The 18,927-nt window shown below is 39.8% G+C and overlaps 3 protein-coding genes across 6 annotated transcripts; 1 reads left to right on the forward strand and 2 right to left on the reverse strand.

Annotated features, from left to right (window-relative positions):
* Positions 1-2,050: 2,050 nt before the first annotated feature.
* Positions 2,051-3,124, reverse strand: LOC120430273 (uncharacterized). The gene is made up of 3 exons (XM_039595360.2): positions 2,943-3,124; positions 2,761-2,878; positions 2,051-2,695 (listed from the first exon to the last, which is right to left on the reverse strand). The coding sequence occupies exons 1-3, from the start codon at positions 3,036-3,038 to the stop codon at positions 2,073-2,075; spliced, it is 837 nt and encodes a 278-aa protein (XP_039451294.1). The 5' UTR covers positions 3,039-3,124; the 3' UTR covers positions 2,051-2,072.
* A 735-nt stretch (positions 3,125-3,859) lies between these two features.
* LOC120430274 (uncharacterized) lies at positions 3,860-11,230 on the reverse strand. Of its 4 annotated transcripts, none has more exons than XM_039595366.2 (3): positions 10,875-11,230; positions 9,953-10,284; positions 3,860-4,688 (listed from the first exon to the last, which is right to left on the reverse strand). In XM_039595366.2, the coding sequence occupies exons 2-3, from the start codon at positions 10,167-10,169 to the stop codon at positions 4,225-4,227; spliced, it is 681 nt and encodes a 226-aa protein (XP_039451300.1). In that variant the 5' UTR covers positions 10,170-10,284; positions 10,875-11,230; the 3' UTR covers positions 3,860-4,224. The 4 variants fall into 4 exon arrangements, with proteins under 4 accessions (XP_039451300.1, XP_039451299.1, XP_039451297.1 ...); XM_039595365.2 differs by having other exon boundaries at positions 9,953-10,281; positions 10,875-11,229; XM_039595363.2 differs by lacking the exon at positions 10,875-11,230 and adding an exon at positions 10,491-10,868 and having other exon boundaries at positions 9,953-10,281.
* Positions 11,231-14,058: 2,828 nt separating this feature from the next.
* On the forward strand, positions 14,059-17,064 carry LOC120430266 (TBC1 domain family member 5). The gene is made up of 6 exons (XM_039595351.2): positions 14,059-14,450; positions 14,511-15,041; positions 15,098-15,148; positions 15,199-15,620; positions 15,687-15,793; positions 15,852-17,064. The coding sequence occupies exons 1-6, from the start codon at positions 14,386-14,388 to the stop codon at positions 16,776-16,778; spliced, it is 2,103 nt and encodes a 700-aa protein (XP_039451285.1). The 5' UTR covers positions 14,059-14,385; the 3' UTR covers positions 16,779-17,064.
* The last annotated feature ends 1,863 nt before the right edge of the window (positions 17,065-18,927 follow it).

Below are 18,927 nucleotides of genomic sequence, written 5' to 3' on the forward strand. Positions count from 1 at the left end.
TGAATGACAGCCACGTCACCGCACCGCAACATGGAACAGCACCTAAAACCTCGCGTTTCTCCCAGCACACACACACACCTTCAGTATGCAAAACACTCTCCTCCTCACCCACGACTATGTGCGGCATCAACACTCTCCCACACACAATCCCTCTCACCCTCTCCCTCGCACATACGCAACGGCAACGATCCGTCATCGTTACTACTGTATTCCTGTGAGCACCGTGCACCAACTCTCTCCACGAACACAACCGCCTTGCACAAACCGGAACACAAATCGCGGAAAATCTTCAAAATAGATCGAGAAGGAACACTACATCACTCCTTGCTACCCCAACCATCTTCTGTCACAATGCACATGTTACACACACAAAACAACATTCTGGCAGCTCCAACACCACCGAATCTATTATTACAAAATCATCATGCTACGTTATTTAGTAGAGTTGAAATCCTTACAGGAACATCATTAATTATAATTTTATTACTTTAAAGAATGTTTCTGAGCCAAAACTTTAGTGTATGCTCTGCCACGTGTTCACCGTCTGATATGGGGCGTCGTGGTTTTCACCTAGCCGTCATAGCATACTAAGGAAATGCGATGCTTTTGAAGGTTGAATCGTTGGTTTTGGAGACACCGGACGTCGATCCAATGCGCACCTTGGGGACAGAATGGACAACCCAAATTCCTTCTGGAATGTGTTCATTGGACCATCCCCTACACACCTGTCTTTATTCCGAGTGAATCCATGTTGTCCCCAGACCTGTAGGAACGATTGAACGAAAAACACAAAAATCTCATAGGAATTTCCATATAAATTTCAACTCGCTGGGGACAGGCCAATTCTCAACCAAATGGGCTGATATTTGGCATGAGAGTCCCTATGGGTATCCTCTACAAGGGGAACCTCTGTTTGCCGTAATCTGAGAACTTTTTTGTTTTGCTGAAACACCCTAATGTACACCCTTACCAAAAATCATGATTTTTTGAGTTCCAAATCCCACTTTTCATACGATTTTTTCAGTTAAACCCATATAACCATTTTTATGGTTGTAGTACCTGAACTCAAAAAATCGTATGAAAAGTGGGATTTGGAATCAAAAAATCATGATTTTTGGTAAGGGTGTAGAAAATCTGAAAATACAGTGGACTCTCTCGTTGTCGATATTGAAGGGACCGTCGGGAGCGGGAGTTATCAAATTATAGAACGAAAAATCAAAGCAATCTATTTGAAGGGACTAAAAAATGTATTGACAACTGGAGCAATATTGATACATATCGAGAAGATCGACAGCCAGAGAGTCCACTGTTTAATCGGCCTTTGTCATGCATATGGGGCTTAACGATTTTTTTTTATCAAAATGTTCAGTCGATTTGGTCAAAGCAGTATTGAGATATCTTGGCACTCGTTTTTTGAAAGGCCTTTTTCTTAGCCTTTCACTTCGGATAATCGAATCACGAAAAAATGTTTTTTTCGCTGTTCTGCGACAAAATTTTACCCAAACCCCTCGGACAACGCTAAGACGAGAAAAGACGAGACGACAACGAGAACGAAGACATCAGCCTGTGGAGAACCCAGGAATTTATGTGTAGTTTTTCTTTCTATTGTATTTTTAAACAAACAATGACACCGGAGGTAGCAGTTTAAAAAGGCGTAAGCCTTACGCTGCTGAATAAAATAAACAAAAAAACAAACAAACAAATTTAAATAGCCTATTGAATTTCAGAATGCATTTCATTTTTTTTTATCTCCGCCATTTTGGCCGTCATCTTTGATTAAAAAATACTAAATCATTTTAGCGTAGTTTAGAGGTCATATTTGAGCTTGAAAATCAATTATCCGTAGTGGTTTTTTTTCCAAGGCCTCCCAGTAATCGAGTCTGGACTGTAGGAGTCATGTTGTCGACCGAAAGAAAAATATATTTTTTTTTAAATCCTATTTTTTGTTCTGCTGTTTGTAGAGTTATTTTTGAACTCGCTTTTCCCAAAGAGTTTTGAAGATCCATGCAAAGGGAAATTTCGAATAATTCAGATTAAAAGCAAATTTCAATCAGTTGGCCCTTATTTTTGTTTTAATACATACAAATGGTAAGATCGGACTTGTCCACGTTGATCGTGGTGGGCGGCGGTTCCCGATTGATCTCGTACTGCCTCCAAAGCAACAGCCCAATGTTACTTCCGTGCAGCAGCAGGGGCAAAAACAGTATCCAGTAGCTGGCCCCCAGTGCGGCCATTCCCGCCGAGTTGTACGGCGCCTCTGGGGTCAGGGTGTCCGTAATGCCGACGTTAATACTGAGGTATGTTCCGAACAGCGTGCCCCAGAGGATCATTACGAGCAGGGTTGCTCCGATGACGACTCCGTTCCAGATGTACAGGCCAAACACGCTGAAGACGGGTTCCACCGGGTTGAACAGTACGTTTATGATGGAAAAACTAGCGGACGCGCCGGCGAAGGCCGTCGCCAAGCCGAGGAAAATTACGGTGGTTAGCCAGAGGCCGGCGTTGATGAACTCTTCCCGGGGGATTGCTCGACCGGTTGGGTATGTGGTGGTGTCAACTGTTGCGAGACGTCCCGTGGCCAGGGGGCATTCCTCTGGCTTCTCTCCGGCCATCATGGCGAGGAGTTCGGATTCGCGCAGGGCTTCCTCCTTTTGGCAGCTGTAGGCACAAACATTATGCTCGTACAGGCAGATAACTGGGGAAATGTTGCTGGTGATATCATTTTGCGATAAGAACTGTGCAAATTTGCCCGATACTTACGCGTTAGATCGTAGAAAACGGGCGTCGCGAGGACATTCCTGGTGAGAGATCCCGCAAACAGTCCGTACTGAATTTCACTGTTCTTGTAGGCAGTTTGTTCGGACGCCTGGGCGGTAACCTGTTGAATGCGATCGAATCAATACCGGAAGCTCTGAATTCGTTGAATCATTCAAATCACTCACCCAATAAGGAGTGCAGAACGAGACGATCAACGCGGCCAACGACAGGCAGGACAGCACAAACGTTGCGAAAAGAATATTCCATTTCGTTTTGGCCATGGTTCTGGTTTTCTCCTACACCATTGTAAACGTTAGTTTCAGGTATTCCGTTCTCCCGGAAGGTCGCATCAATACTGATGATATCTTTGCCTTTTTCGATTTGACTCATTCATGGCCGTTTGAATAGCCCTCCAAGTGCGATAAGGGGGCCAGTAGGTATTGTACCTACAGATGCATCGCGCTGAAGTGGAGAACGACATTGCCTATCACAGTGATAAGATTAGTCACGACGCACGGGAATTGACTGGGGTACCTGTCGTAGTGGTTTTATGCTTTGACTTGATTGTATTAAAGTGAACATGACTTAATAATAAATAAATAAATTTAAATAACTTACACTTTAACCTCACTTATGTCAATGGTTGTATCGCTTGCTTAGAGCGAATCCCAGACCTTTACCTTTCACAACTACCAACTCCACGCGATGCTTACGCAGCTCTGTTGTTTAAATTCAATCAAATTTGATCAAACGATCAGTTTGATCGAGTTCCACAATAGGGTTGGGAAAAAGAGCCTGCGGTTTCACTACCTTTTTCTAAGTAAGTTCAGCATCAACACTTCCCGTGCTCCTAATCCTTATTCCTGCTCCGGTGAATGGTGGAGATGGGAGCGGCCGGCAATGGATGGCTTTCATGGTGCTGGCTGTCCTGTCCTGGTAGAATTGGTCTTAATTCCTTTTTATCAATTTCTAAGCAACCTGGGCTGGATAATCATCACACATACATGACGAAATCCAGTCTGCAACCCGCTAAGATCACCATCACCATGCGAGTGCGAATGCGAATAAATAAATTTAAATATATTGACAGAAGGAAATCAAATATGGTTTTGTTTAAAAGAAATAGCGTTTATTTCGTTTTCAAGTAGCTAGAGTGTAAATTCTTCTTTGAACAAAGAATTAGTTCAATTTATGACAAGCAATTTTCCGCAAATTGTTCTTTTCCTAATCCTAATCGATAAGTTTAATTTCTTCGTTAAAAATATACTTCTTTTTCATATCTTTAGTTCCAACGTATGGCTAACTTAGGTTATTTTCCGCAACGAGATTCACTGATTAAAAATAAAAATCTTTAAAAGCTCTAGCGCTAAAATAAAAACTGTAAAATTGGACCGTAAAAGTTCCATTTGAGTTGGTGTATGGTATTCTTTCGTTTGAGGTGATGTCTCACTCCCCTCCTCCTCCTCCTCAATAAAGCATAATGGCGCCTTGTGTCTTCTCGTCCGTCGGAACGTCCAGCACCTGGGTCCGTTCGCGTTTCTCCATTCGCGTGGCCACGGTCAGCAGAATCAGATTGATCACAACCACCACAAATCCGGCCACCACAAAGTAAAAGCTCGTCCCGAGTGACGCTAACCCGACGCTGTACCAGTTGTTCTTCCGATCGTCGACGACCAGCACGTTGTGCTGCAGGTATTGCACGAACTGGACGAGCCAGCAGGCAAACGACACCACCTGCGAGATTCCGGACAGAAAGTTGCTCACGAACAGCACCATCAGCGTGCCGGTTTTCTTCGAGGCGGACGACGACTTGAGGACCGAAGCGATGGCACCGATAGCACCGCCGAGGGCACCCAGGCCCGCTCCGATGGCCGTGCCCAGCCACAGCCAGTAGCTCATCACGTCCGGTTCGTCGCGGATGACGGCGAGGACTGTTGAGGGAGGTGAAAAGAGATTAGTTGAACTTAGTTTTGAATTTAAAAAATGTTTCAATATATATTCACGGAATGGGGATCAACAGACAAATCAGCAGGGACATTTTTATGGTTTGATTTAGCTGATATTTGCGATCAGAAAAGCTGATTCAGATAATTTTAATCAACGCCATCTAGTACGCTTTATTTACATTGTTTACGTTTCAAAATCTGTGCAAAACTTTCACAAAATTCCTCCAAAGATACTGCTGACTCAGCAAACAATTCCATCCAATCAGTTGATTTTTCTGCAAACAACTTTGCAGAACAAGCAACTTCCAAGAAAATAAATAAATAAAATACTGATCTAGCAAAATAAACTGCTGGACCAAGTGATTGTTTGCCAAAACCAGCATAGAAATTATTTTCTTGATTTTAGAACCTGGCAGGTTTTCTCGATTTTGCAAAACAAAAAACTGGTTCTAGTGATAACGGAAATCTAGCAAAACAATGCAAAAGACCGTAGTTGGTTTTTAAAGAATGTTTTCAAATTCCCGACTTTTCCAGAACCTCAAATAATAGGAATTTCTTCGCTTAGGCCCTAAGCCTTAGGGCCAATACGCACCTCTAAAGAAAAAGGGCCAAGAAATGAAGAACGAAAGAGAGGAAACGATTTATTGGGACTTTCCTTCACCCTCTCTGATTTGCTTGCGTTGCCGCTGCTGCCCATATGAAATGTTTCATGACTGGTTTAATACCAAGTGCGTATACCGCTTTATGAATGAATTCTAACCATGAAAAAACTCTCTATTAAAAAATTAATACCAAAATTAACTTATTAATTTGGCCTCATAGACCCACATTCACGTATACATATCGACTCAGAATCAAATTCTGAGCAAATGTCTGTGTGGGGTGTTAACTGATGTGGACAAACAATTGACGCTCGATTATCTCCGGACTCGCTGAACGGATTTGAACCGTTATGGTCTAATTCGATTCGTCTTAACGTCTTTCCATCTATTCAAAATCAGGATGTTTAGTTAAGTACTTCAAAAGTTACACAAAATAATTATTTTGACTAAGTTCCCGAAGATTGTAAAAAGGGTGGTTTTCGTAAGAATTCAAATAATTTCAAAATATCTACGAATTCGTTAAATAAGGGTGTTTACCAAGTTCCCTTTTAATTTTGTAAATTCTGATAACTTATTTGTTGAATCAATGTGGATTTATCGAAATGTCAGTATTTTAAAGTTTTTTTTTTCATTTAAAAAACCAGTTAGTTTAGACTCCATTACTAGTTTCATGCAAAATATTTGAAGAGGCAAAGTCTTTGAATATATTTTTAATAAATTGAACCAAATGGATAGACATTATTTTGTTGCAATTAAAATATTTTTGTAAAATTTTCTAAACGTAAAAAAGTTTTTCCATTTGGGATTTTATTCGATTTTTAAGTTATCCGATAACTAATAATCATGCTTTATCTTACAAAAAAGTTTAAGAGAATCAAATATTTGGTAAAAAATTAGAACCTCATGAATTTAGTTCCACATTTAAAAATATTTACCATAACAAAAAAAAAATGCCAAACTCAATGTGGAATAGTTTTTCAAATATTCGACGTGAAAAATATTAAACAGAATCTTAACTTTACGTTGGCCATAATCGTTGAATTAAGCTCGATTATCATATTGGTTTTTCATTATCTTTGCTGTCGTTTAAAGATTGATATTACCTTTTGTTTGATAAACTTAGTAAAACATAAATAAAAATCTATTGATTCATAAAATATATGAAAATCTGTGTCAAATGCATTCCATCATAATCATCCCATATTTATTAGGATTTTTTCATGTCTTATATAGCCATTTCATTCTAAAATAAATTGAAATAGTGAAAAACTTAAAAAAATAAAGTCAGATGCTGAAAACGGCATAGGCTGAGAAAAAAAAATCAAATTGGTGCGCTAGTTTTGGCTAAATTTATCGCAATTTGGCAGTGGAACCCATTTCTGTGTGGTAATTTAAACATATTTTTGAATGCTAAAAAAATCAACCTAATAAACTGTGAACGGAAAATTGTCCAAATAATGAATCTTTTTTTTAACGGAACTTATATAATCATGAATTTTCCTAATTTGCAACATTTTGTATTGTGTTTGAACATTCGTGCTCAAACCGCTCAAGCGATATCGATTTTGAAGAATCGTCTTTTTGGTTAACTTTACGCAGTTGGCCTGGCCATTGATGTTTGCAATGTTATGCAATGGCGCACTGGATACGAAAGTCACCCATTTTATGGTAGTCCGAATTTTTTTTATTTGTCTCACACGGAGAGACCGTGCCCAGAAATTTTAACAATTAAAATTGTTGATTTTACTTTCGTAAATTTTAACAAAAACGTACTTGTTACTGCCAATTTTCAGTTAAAATAACCAAAATTCAATATTAATTTAATAACCCGTTTGTTGAAAATGCTAAAGGCAAAAAGCTAACAGATTTCCCGAACTCGAATGAACGTGCTCGACTGTTAGCTTTGGTTTTAGGAAAATCAAAAATTTTGTTGGTTGAATATAATTTACATTTGGTTGAATATTTTAAAGATGAACTTGGGTTTGTTTACGTCTGTCATTTGAAGTCAGGATTCGAACGAGAGCGGTCGATTTGTTGAGTTTGTGTCGTTAATTATAAAGTGAGAGAATGTGATAGGTGAAAATTACACTATTTAGCTAATGTTGAAGTGGCAAATCAAAGTGTTGCAACTGGGGAGGTGGAATTGGTGAGTAGGTTTGTTGATGATTTCTTTGCAGGTGAAGAGCAAGAGGACGATCTTCGCCATGAGGACCTCTAATGCGAGTGTGTTGAACACGTTATAAGAATGTTTGATGGAAAGAGAGGGCAATAGAAGGGAAAGGCGGCCGACTCTTCACGATTGAGCAGCCCGGGCAAATTTAACAAAATGTTGGTTAATCCAAGTAAGTATAGGTTTATTTTTGCACAATAATTTATGTAATGTGATTCTTATTAGAAAACTGAATCATTAAAAAGCTTCGTGCTTACGACGGATAAAATCTTAATGAACCATTCTTTTTTCAGAATCATCAATTATAAAATACATAAAAACACATGACAACATAAAAAAGAGATGAAGTAAAATATAAAAAAAAATAAAAATAAATAAAATAAATAAAAAAAAGATAATTATTATCTTGAATGTTTTGTTGCAATACGTCTGCTCAATAAACTGGTAAGTAAAACTCTAAATATGTTTTTCAGGAATCGGAATACGTTGAATAAATTGAATCAAATGCAATAAAGTTTGTTGCCAAAAGTAATTGTTAAATTAATGCAAGCTTGATAAGTAGCATTATTGACATTTCTTCTTTCCTCAATATAATTACATTTATTTACGTTCCTTTTTTCAGTTTATAGCCGAAATTAAGAATTGTGTATTAAATTACTAATATATTTCACATGTCTATTTGCAGCAAAAGGTTCACTTTAGTGAAAATTCTGTGTCCAACCACAAGAAAAATAACTAAACCTGAGACCATTGTAGATGATGATGACTTATTGGATGATTGCACAGTGATGCTAAGTGAAATTGTATACAACATAATAAAAATATAAGCTTAAAATTTGGTGAAAATTTTGCTCGGTTTCTATTTTTAAGGAAATCACGAGAACTTAAACATCTTTTTTAAATATGTTTACCAAAAAAAGTAATTTGCTTTTTTATTTTTTTTTTTAGTTTAATGCAACGTAACATGTTTTCTAACAACAGTTAAAAAAGTTTAGTTTTGATGCTTTTTAACAGTAATTTAACAACTTCATGCAAAAAAAAAACAAATGTGTACAAAACGTTAAATTTTTGGGCAGAATAAATGCGAATATAAAAACAATCAGCATTAATTTGTGGGGCATTATTACAAAATTTACTGCAAATCTAATAAAAATATTGCTAACAACTGCTAGTTATTGACTACATGTACAAATATTTTTCTGTATTCAAGTAAGACATTAGTTAAAATATAGCTAGAAATTCGGCCCAGCCTGTATCGTTGGATAATTAAAGAAAATATATATCAACACTTGCATAAATTATGTCTAATTAAGAAATGTTTTGTTATAAACCACTAATAATTTGCTGCATGCAAAAATATTTCGGTTGATACAACGAAAAAAAATAGTTGAAAAATAGTTGAAAAATATTTCACAGCCAGTTTTTAACAGAATATTCCACAATGTTTCAGCTGAAAACAAGAAATTTTTAGTTAATTTTCTGAAAAAAATATTCTAGCAGTCGACTGCTAGAATTTTTTTCGGACATTTAACCAACAAAAATGGCAATTGCAACTATTTTTTTATTTAATTTTAGTTACTGGTGGTCAGCAATTTCGGGTTAACAAAATCAACAATCGATTGTTGAAAAAAAGCTGTGTAAAAAATTAACTCATACTTTTAGTTAAATTAACCAAGATTTTCTTGGATTTGCCCCGGCCGGTCTCTCCGTGCAGAGACACGGAAAAAACGTATTTCCAATGGACTGTGTAGTTGATTCCTGTCGATGAGAACATTCAAAATTTGAATTCACTGGCTATGGCTCTAATTTTTTGCAATTAACCTGCCTTGAACCAAAGTCTGCAATAACCAATCTGTGCCGCCCCCATAACCTACGCAACTGCCAGTACTTAAGCAGCAGCAGCACTTTAGACCACTTTCTATCGCTTTGCCTCGAACGTCCTTGCCGGTCCATAAACAACACAAAAAGTCTTGAGCACTTCACTGCCGTTCTACGCATAATTGTCCCATGTCAGTTTTGGACGATTTTGACTTTATGACATTTTTAAGTTTAGTTTGATGTGTACTTTAAGAAAAACACATAAAATCTGGTACTTTGTTCGGAAACTCATTAAAAACAACACCAAGTCTGTTTGTCCCATCGTTAAACTTCTACGCATAATTGTCCCACCAAGTATTTTCTTATACGGAATCGTTAGTTTTACTAAGCATTATGTCTTGTTTACCTGTTGTATAGCAAGAGAATCACAAATAAGGGTGATAAACTGCTAACTGGGGCGATTAGGGACACATAGGGCGTATAGGAACCTACGGGACAATTATGCGTAGAAACACAGAAATCGGTCGAAAAATTTCAATCGCGTTTTTCTCAGTTGCAGTTTTTTGAACATGGGACAATTATGCGTAGAACGGCAGTTCAACCCGCGATCCCAAGTGCACTATTCTACTCTTTTCGCTATACATGACTCACAAACTCACCGTCAATGTCGTGCTGCCGCCAGCCGTACGCCACGTTCAGGTGCTTCTGGCCACTGAACAGCCCAAAGTGGACGCGGCCCTGCGATTCCGTCGAGTTGTACCGCCGCGCCCCCGACTGGACCCAGTTGTCGGTGGTGAGGGCGGCCACCAGCAGGCCCACGATCAGGCAGCTGCCGAAGAACGTGGCAAACACGATCCCGCGCGTCTTCAGACTCATCTTGGTGATCGGCGGGAATAGTTCCGGTTCAGCTTCAAAGTTCCAACTGGGGTCGATCGTTCCGGGTTGCTGCAGCGACACCTGCCGTCCTAGCCTGGGGCATTATCCCAACCTGCTGGTGACAATAAAAATAACGCGGGGAGAAAGCACGCACGCGATGCGTTTTTTAGTCACTCGACAGGGCTATAAAATACGACATTTGATTGTTGTATGCTGCGAGATGAAACCGTACGATCGGAATTCGAGCTTGTTGGACGAGTCTTTTTGGTGAAGAGAAGATGATCAGCGAGAAAGACTGTGTCGATCGACCAGGTGACTAACCTCTGCACACGAAAGCGAAATGTTTGGCAGCAAAAAACACACAAATGTTTGCTTGTTTCCTTCACTTTGCAGAATTCGCACGGATCACCTGCACATGCAGCTCGATCGTTCGCGTCTGCTGCACCAAGAACTGCTTACGTGATCGGTTCTGGAAGGTGGCTTTTGTTTGGCAGTATCGACACTATCCAGTCTGGTGTGACACAGTTTAGGTCGGTCACTCGCGCGCTACCAATACAACTACCCCTTTTTCCCTGCGATGACCACCACCGACTACGACTACGTCTCCAAGCAAGAACTTTCCAACGCGACGCGATCGTACAAGACTCATGGAATGTTCATGTCACAATCACTCATATGCTTCCTTCTACGGCCGCTGCTGCCTACCTCCGTGCCGCACCCTCACAGCGATGATCTTCTGGGCAGATCTACCAGCAAGATCCGCAAGCAACGATCGCGATCGCGCCGAAAATTATGCACACAGGTAATAATTTTTTGTTGATCTTGCCTAATCGCCTATTGATAATGGTCCAATTTCCGCGAGCTATCGGGAATTTCACTTTTTACCGAGGCCCGTGGCCGCCGCCGCAGAGATCAACGCACACTCTCACGCTCCGAACCGTAATGGTTTGGTCGGTGGCCTGGGTTACTTGAACTGCTCGGTTGTGTTCAACTCACAAAAAAGAAGAAAAATGTGCAGAAAAACACACACTCGCGGTGAGGGTGTATTCGTGCGAGGTGCTACCGCCGTGGATCGCGCGCGGGGTTTAACCTTAAGAGCGCGGACCCTTTGGCATTTAGCGGCCTTTTGCGCTCGAGAGCGTGAAACAATGCCAATTTAACGTTTTTTGGAATGTGGAGAGATATTGAAATCGTGACATGACTGTAATTGAACTCTTTTGATTTCAGGTGAAATAGCAGATAAGCAATGTATGAAAAACATTTATTTTGATTGGTTTAAATTGTAAACTCATTTAAACTATTTATTTGATATTTCGAAAAACCATGTGAAAAAGTCACAATTTAAAAAATCACACAAAAAAGTTAAACTTTACACATTTCGGGTGGATCGACGATCACCCACCTGAGACGGGGAATGATCACCTGCCACCAACACACATAGAGGAGTATGAATGTTTTTTGTTTGGTGATGGAAGCACTCATGAGAGATCGGTACAGCAAGTACAGTGACTTCGCTGTAGTTGGATTTTGTCAGTTTTCGGTTCGTGGACTCGCTCTTGATTGTGATCACAAACGTTATTTTTAAAATGGTTTTACATTACAAATTATAAAGAAATAAAGAAAAGGTTGACATTACAAATTATAAAGAAATAAAGAGAACGTTGAGGAGGTTATGTTACAGACATGACCAATATTTATAAAAATGAATAATAATAAACTTAACTTTTGGAAAGGTCCAAAAATTGATATTTTTTTCTCATTTCATTATTTAGACCAAATTCTAAAATATCTGAAATATTTTTTAAAAAGATCAGAAAATTTTGAAAAAGTTTTAATTTTTAACATTGAGATAGTTTCCGAGATATCGTTAGTTGAAAATTACAAGCTTACTAGGTGACACTTGGAGGAATTCGTTTTCATCGATTCGAATTTTGAAGCTGTGTCTCAAAAACTAATTACTCGATTTTCAAAGTTTTGGTGAGAAAATTCCCTTAGGGGAATGTTTGTTTCAGAGATGCTTTTTTTTCAAGATTTTTTTTTCATTAAAAAACCTTAATAAAACAAAAATGTATGACTAAAGGTAGCTATAACATGAAAATTGTACATTTCATCAAATAAATTGTGAAGTACTTTTGGAATGCAAATTCGACTTTGGTTAGAAACATTATTGAAAAAAAATTCACGATTTTCGACATTTTCAAGAAAAATCACTATTTTTCCAAAAATCATATTGGAAGATCACCAGATTTTGCATCATTACGCATTATGGCTTTGTGAGTCCCTAAAACATATTTTTTTTTTGAAAATTTAATACTACGTATTTTGGGAGTCCAACTTTTAGTCATAAAAAGATAAATAAAATATGTGATTTTTTTCCGTGTACCGTGTAAAGTCCTAATCATAACGTACAACTTTGGCGAAGACACCTAATTGATCAGAAAATCTCTTTTCAAGATACAGCTATTCATACATTCACATACTCAATTTTTAACATTGAAAATCGGACCAATAGTTTCCGAGATATCGTCAGTTGAAAATTACAGGCTAATTAGGTGACACTTGTAGAGAACTAGGTACTTTTCTGGAAAACATCTGAACACAAAAATAGGGTTATTGTTGGTTTCATATTTAATAATTTTGCGATCAATAAAATAATTTTATGAAAAAAGATAATTTTATTTAAGACAGAAAATTACTTTAATTTTAATCGCAGTCAACATTTTTTTAACCATCTTAATTATAACTCAAATTATGTTTTTTTTTGTAACTAGAAACATAAACAAATTTTTATTTTGCGCACTTCCTTTTACGTGTAAAACATTAAAAAAATACAAAAATTGAAATAACAAGCCATAATCTCAACATTTTCCTAGTAACAGTTCAATAGAGCGAATCTGCGTTTGTAAACAAGCAGTCTATCCCTTTTGCTCATCTGACAGTTCACGTCAAGTACGGATTTGAATGAAAAAAGGGTTTTAAAAATTCATTTTACACAAGTTCAGTTGTTTTGGGGAAGACAAAAACTTTTATAAATATTTGTACCAGCCTTACTGAATTCTCGAAAAGAGCACTAAGTTTTATAGATTTTCAGTTTGGAAAAAATGGATTGAAAACCGATAAAAAACGGCTCGGTTTCCCACCAATGCATGTATCCTGAGAAATAATATAATATCTGTACCAAAGAATTTTGATACTCAGATCAGATAAGAAAAATAAAATAGAAAAATTGTAATTTGATTTAAAAAATACTTTCTCGAAAAGTTATTATTGTTTCGAGAGATAATCGGGATTTTATAAATCAAAACATGGAATAAAAGCTTTTTTTGCAAATTTTTAAAAAGTTGTAAAAAAAAGTTAAACTTTATGAAAAACATGTTTTAAAAAAAATCATTGTAAATATTATAACATTTTGCTGCATTTTTCAATATTTCATCACTGCCATTTTGAACACCATATTAGATTTCAAATTACAATTCACTTGAGAACATTTTTGGGGTCATATCCGAGCTCAATGGCCCAAAACAAGACAACGAAATAAGCGTGGTTCTTGGCGTGGTTCGATTATTCGAAGTGAAATTTTTCCGAAAATTTCGGATTATCAAGTGTGGACTGTATAACAAAATATTGTGGCCAGACCCACTGCGTTGCATTAATAGCAGAGAGGATTCTTTGAAATCCATGATTACTAGTTTACTGGTCCGTTTCAGCAGTGGATGGGCGATGTTTACATAAATGTTGTTAAATTTTCTATTTTCGGATGAGCTCAACCACAGAACGTCTCTGCGCGGGGTAGTAAAAGTCTGTCGATTTTCTGTACCTAACATTTTTGTTTCTTAAGCTCTCCACCGTTTGACAATCAGCTGATTCGTCACTCTTCTATCCCGGACTTCTTGTTATGATTTTGTTTATTTACCGTTCAGCAGACAGAAACGATACAGACGGCACCGACCAGAGAGAAGGATCTTTTTTGTGTGCGAGACTGCGAGTTCAATAGCTTTCACTTTTCTGTTTCCCCATACCGGTTTCGTTCTAATCAGTGAATCTGAAACATTCCGAAAAAAAAGAACGGCAATTGTTGATAGCTGTCTGCGTCTCTCGGTGTCTGCACCATGTTCCGTCGATAAGAATGCCGCTGATAATGGGTGCAAACATTTAGCATAGATTTTGGGTTAGTTGAGTTTCGGGGGGTTCTGTCTGGTTTGGTGTTTTGATCAGGATGGAGCAGCTAGAGGTCGAGGGTTCCAGCTCGTGTCGCGGGTTGTCCGGTGTGGACAAGTATGAGTAAGTGTCGGATATAGGTCGTTTGTGTTGAGTTCTGATCTAACGAGAGATTGCTTTTAGGTTGGACTGGCGGAACATTCTGACGATCGCGAACGATCGTACCCTGTACGATCTGCGTCATATGGCGGTTCGTGGTGATTTGAGGGCTTCCCCGTTCCGGAGTTTGTGCTGGGCAGTGTTTTTGGATGCGTTGAAGCCGCCATCGTCGGAGTGGGTTAAACAGAGGGAAGCTCATCGGGAAGACTATCTCCAGTTGAAGGATCGTTACATGCTGAATCCGCATCTGAATACAGACGGCAGCGACGATCCGTTGTCACAGTCTAGCGAGAGCCTTTGGAATCAGCACTTTTGTGATCAGGAACTGTGCGCTGTGATAAAGCAGGACGTGGTGCGGACCTTCCCAGGGGTTGACTTTTTCCGAAAGGCGCCAATTCAGGCCATGATGACGAACATATTGTTTTGCTACGCGAGGCGATATCCGACGATGTGCTACCGGCAAGGGATGCACGAAATATTGGCGCCGTTGATTTTTGTGATTCATAGTGACCAGCAAGCGATGGCGCACATTCAGGAGCTGGATCCGACGGTGGAGTGAGTAGGGCTGTAGTTTGCATGAGGGCTTTAATAACTAAAGCTTGTTTTTTTAGCCCTAATCTCGTTACAATATTGAACCCTTCACATCTAGAGGAAGATTCCTTGTAAGTATTTAGTATATGATTCTTTGACGTTAGACTAATCTTCCCACTAGTTCAATCTTCTCGCAAATCATGGACCGCATTGCGTCCTTTTACCGCATAACGGACCTCGTCCCGACGGCCACCGGTTACTTTCCGGCCGTGGCAGCGACAACCACGCCTGCCACGCCACCACCAGAGCTTACCGGAACGACGGTTCCCGTCAAGCGGAAACCCGAAATCGAGGTGGTTGAGCAGCTAAACTACATCAAGGACAAAATCCTGATCAAGGAGGATCTGCACCTGCACAACCACCTGCTTAAGCTGGACATTCCGCTGGCGATCTTTGGCATCCGGTGGCTGCGGTTGCTGTTTGGGCGCGAGTTTGCCCTGCAAGATCTGCTGCTGCTGTGGGACGCCATCTTTGGCGAGGGCGAGCAGCTGAGCTTGGTGAATTATATCGTGGTGGCGATGCTGATTCGGATACGGGATAAGTGTGAGTGTTTTTGGTTTTGGGGAGTTGTGGATCATAAATCATCTTATGAATTGTCCTATCTTTTAGTGATCTACAGTGACTACACCACGTGTTTGACCTATTTGATGCGTTACCCAACGAATGTGGACATTTCGCTTATAATCAAGCACGCGCTACACATGAAAGCACCCAAGGTAACTCCAAAAAATGTTCATAAAGCTAAATTCGGCATTAAATTCCCAAAATCTTCAGATTTACGAACGCCCTGCAGGCGCCATGATTTACGTGTCCTCTCCGTCGACAAGGCGACCACTGCCACAGCCTGTGATGCGTTCCAAGAACATTGAGATGGACTACCTAAAGTACTCGACGCTGCCAAACGTGCACCAGAAGCGCCAACAGGTCCAGGAACATCCACTGCAGGCGCCGCGATCTTCAACCGACGAACGTCACCGTACCTCTTCTCTACCTCGAAACGTTGGCGGTAGTTCGGTGAGGAAAGCCTCAGCGTACGAGCTGCGACAGAAGGCAGCCATCGCTGCAAAGAGAGCCGCCGCCGCGTCCAACGTTCACGGTGAGGTCATGCGGGACTCGAGCATCAGCGACGGCTACCTGGAAGACGATCCCGAGCTGCTAAAAATCGAACTGCAAGATGCGTACAACATCATGTCCGTTAGTCGGGCCAAGCTTCTGCAATATCTCGCGGTTGTGCGACGCCACGTACGGCCAGGGAACCCCACGGGAGAGTTGCAACAGTCGCTCGAAGGCATCGAAGAGATCTGCTCGCTGCTGAAGCCCCGCTACGACACCGTCTTCCGAACACCGGTGCCGATCGACGCCGCCACGGAAGCCAACGAAGATCACAGCCGATCCGCAACAGGCCCCGCTCCTCCCTCGACCGCCGCGCCTCAGCGTACCCAAACGCCCCCAACCAGCCTTAACCTGCAGCGATCGTACAACTACGACCTGGACTGTCGCCGGAACAGCGCCGCTTCAATCTCGCAGTATGAAATTCCCGAGGATCTTTACAGCGGGATCGCGACGAAAAAGCTCGCCAACCGGAAGGAGGTCGAGATGCACGTGTTCCAGCAGGACTTTAATGACAGGCAGCGGCGCGTCGACGACAAGGAGATGCCCGCGGTGAATCCGTTGCGAGAGGAACGCCGCAACTCGGACTGACGACGTCTAAACCAACTAGTATTGCCTAAAAAGCGCTATTGTTAACACTTTTCTATTGCGTGAGCGGAGGGGGGTTGGGAAGTGTCCTTATTAGTGTCCCGCGAGCGCGCACCATCTCAAGAATGACATCAATAATTTATGCGAACAAAAAACTCTTTACATTCGTGCTTTAATTATGTTTATTCGAACATATATCTTTATCTGGTTACAGTCGAAATTGTAGTGAAACAGTTGATCAAAATGTTTTTTAACGCTTCAATAAAAACACACACGACTTGTGTTCTGCTGAATTTAAATCCGTTGATTTTTCCTTAGGCGAAAGAAAACCTGTACCAGAGTGATTGTCATGATCGTCATTACGAAGCGACCGTCAGTGAACCCACACGAAGGTGAAACGAACGAATCTGCAAGCAGCTCCCACTCATACACATTCTCTTGTTTTATTTCTCTCTCTCTCAATCTTGCTGGTTGTGCGGTGCTCAGTGTTGACAGCAATTATTTGAACGTGCTGTGACGAATGACAAAATCAAGCGAAATGTTAAAAATTTGTTTAGTAAATAAATAAAATAAATAAATTATTCGCTCTACAGAGATTCCTAATCGAAACTAGGTGTCCGAAGGTTTGATTGTTGAGGCAATTGCAAACCTCTTTTTACACCTAAGCTTCCATCCGTCCCGGGATTCGAACTGACGACCTTTGGATGGTGAGTCCAACTGCCTACTAGAGACTCCACCGAGACAGGACCCAGGGAGCCACTCCTACACCTGGACTGAGCTAACGACCTAACCTCTAGGTTAGACTGGGGCCAACATTTACTTCCCCGGCCGACAGAAGGAGTGATCAGACAAATCTCGTTTCGAAAAATGCCACCGGGACTTCACCACGGGTCCCGGTTTTTTTTTGTTTAGTCATTGTAAATTTGTTTACAAACTCACATTGACCCAATTACACTGTTTTACTTTAAATTATGGTATAATAAAGTCACCAAATCACAATTGGATCTGAAAGTCCAATGACCCTGTGAGTGACTGTCCGTTTGTTTCGTGGGTGCACGAACGAAAGCAGAATGTCAAAGTAATGCGGACATTGTGAAAACGAGTAAAGAGCTCAGTCACAATTCGTTAAAAATTTCGAATGATCACAAATTTTGCTTGTTACAGTTTTGCCTTTACCAACTCATTGAGAAAACTCGAGTTAGAGGAACAGCATCTTACTCCATCGTGCCTTTAATGTTGGCATTTCAGCATTTTGACGTGCAATTACAGCTAAAGCGTCCAATATCCCGGAAAGCGGAAAATTTTCAATAAATTTCCCGGGATTACGGTTTTACAGTTTCAAATATGATATGGTTCATTAGGGTGGAATCGACTTTTATGGGAAAATTGAAAATGATAAAAATCCAATCAGCAAAATATTTTTTGTCTGGGTGAGTTGTTAAGGTCACCCAAAGCTATACTGCTACGGTTGAGTTTCATAAAAATAAAACGAAAAATAAATAATAATAGTATCCCTTGGGGGCTAAACCAATCGCTCCCAAATTTTGGGAGGTTGGGGACTCAAAAAATGTGTTGCTGAAGAAATCAATTTTCGATTCCACCCTTATGGTTCATGCTTTCAGCATAGTTTTCTGCTTAATAAATGACTTTGGTTAAAAGTGTTTTCAATACACAAAAAGATGTTTAAAATTAAACGATAAATTAATATCGTTCATGGTAAATTAATACGTAAAAACACAATGTTGCCCTTAACGGGAAGGGGTCAATACCTTTTATTCAAGGGGTATAACTTATAGCTTATCAAAAATGTTATAGATTATGTTCATTCCATAATATCGTTCTTCAGCGATTCCACGTCAAACCAGCAGAATTCAAATCAAAAGTGCTCCGAATTGGCACAACAAATAACAAAGTTTTATTCCCATTTTCGAATGCTTTAGACATAAAGATTATCTGAAATAATTATTGACATAAAGTTCAAGAAGAGCTGATAAGTTCAATGAAAACAGTATATTGAAGCGAATTATATCAAGTTAAGTTCTTTTTTTCGGGAAACTTTAAATATTTTTTTACGGGAAATTCCGGGAAGTTTCGATCAACAGTTTTACAAATAAGTTGATAAAATAGTGAAAATCAGCAAATTTGGATGGAG

This window comes from Culex pipiens, chromosome 1, assembly GCF_016801865.2.
Source record: "Culex pipiens pallens isolate TS chromosome 1, TS_CPP_V2, whole genome shotgun sequence".
NCBI lineage: Eukaryota > Metazoa > Arthropoda > Insecta > Diptera > Culicidae > Culex > Culex pipiens.

Coding starts and splice junctions, on each gene's coding strand:
- LOC120430273 (XM_039595360.2), bottom strand. CDS start 3,038: ATGGCCAAAACGAAATGGAATATTCTTTTCGCAACGTTTGTGCTGTCC. Junction 2,879..2,942: donor CGTTCTGCACTCCTTATTGG/GTGAGTGATTTG, acceptor CGCATTCAACAG/GTTACCGCCCAGGCGTCCGA. Junction 2,696..2,760: donor CGTTTTCTACGATCTAACGC/GTAAGTATCGGG, acceptor ACATTTCCCCAG/TTATCTGCCTGTACGAGCAT.
- LOC120430274 (XM_039595366.2), bottom strand. CDS start 10,169: ATGAGTCTGAAGACGCGCGGGATCGTGTTTGCCACGTTCTTCGGCAGC. Junction 4,689..9,952: donor GCGGCAGCACGACATTGACG/GTGAGTTTGTGA, acceptor CTCCCTCAACAG/TCCTCGCCGTCATCCGCGAC.
- LOC120430266 (XM_039595351.2), top strand. CDS start 14,386: ATGGAGCAGCTAGAGGTCGAGGGTTCCAGCTCGTGTCGCGGGTTGTCC. Junction 14,451..14,510: donor TCCGGTGTGGACAAGTATGA/GTAAGTGTCGGA, acceptor GATTGCTTTTAG/GTTGGACTGGCGGAACATTC. Junction 15,149..15,198: donor CATCTAGAGGAAGATTCCTT/GTAAGTATTTAG, acceptor TCTTCCCACTAG/TTCAATCTTCTCGCAAATCA.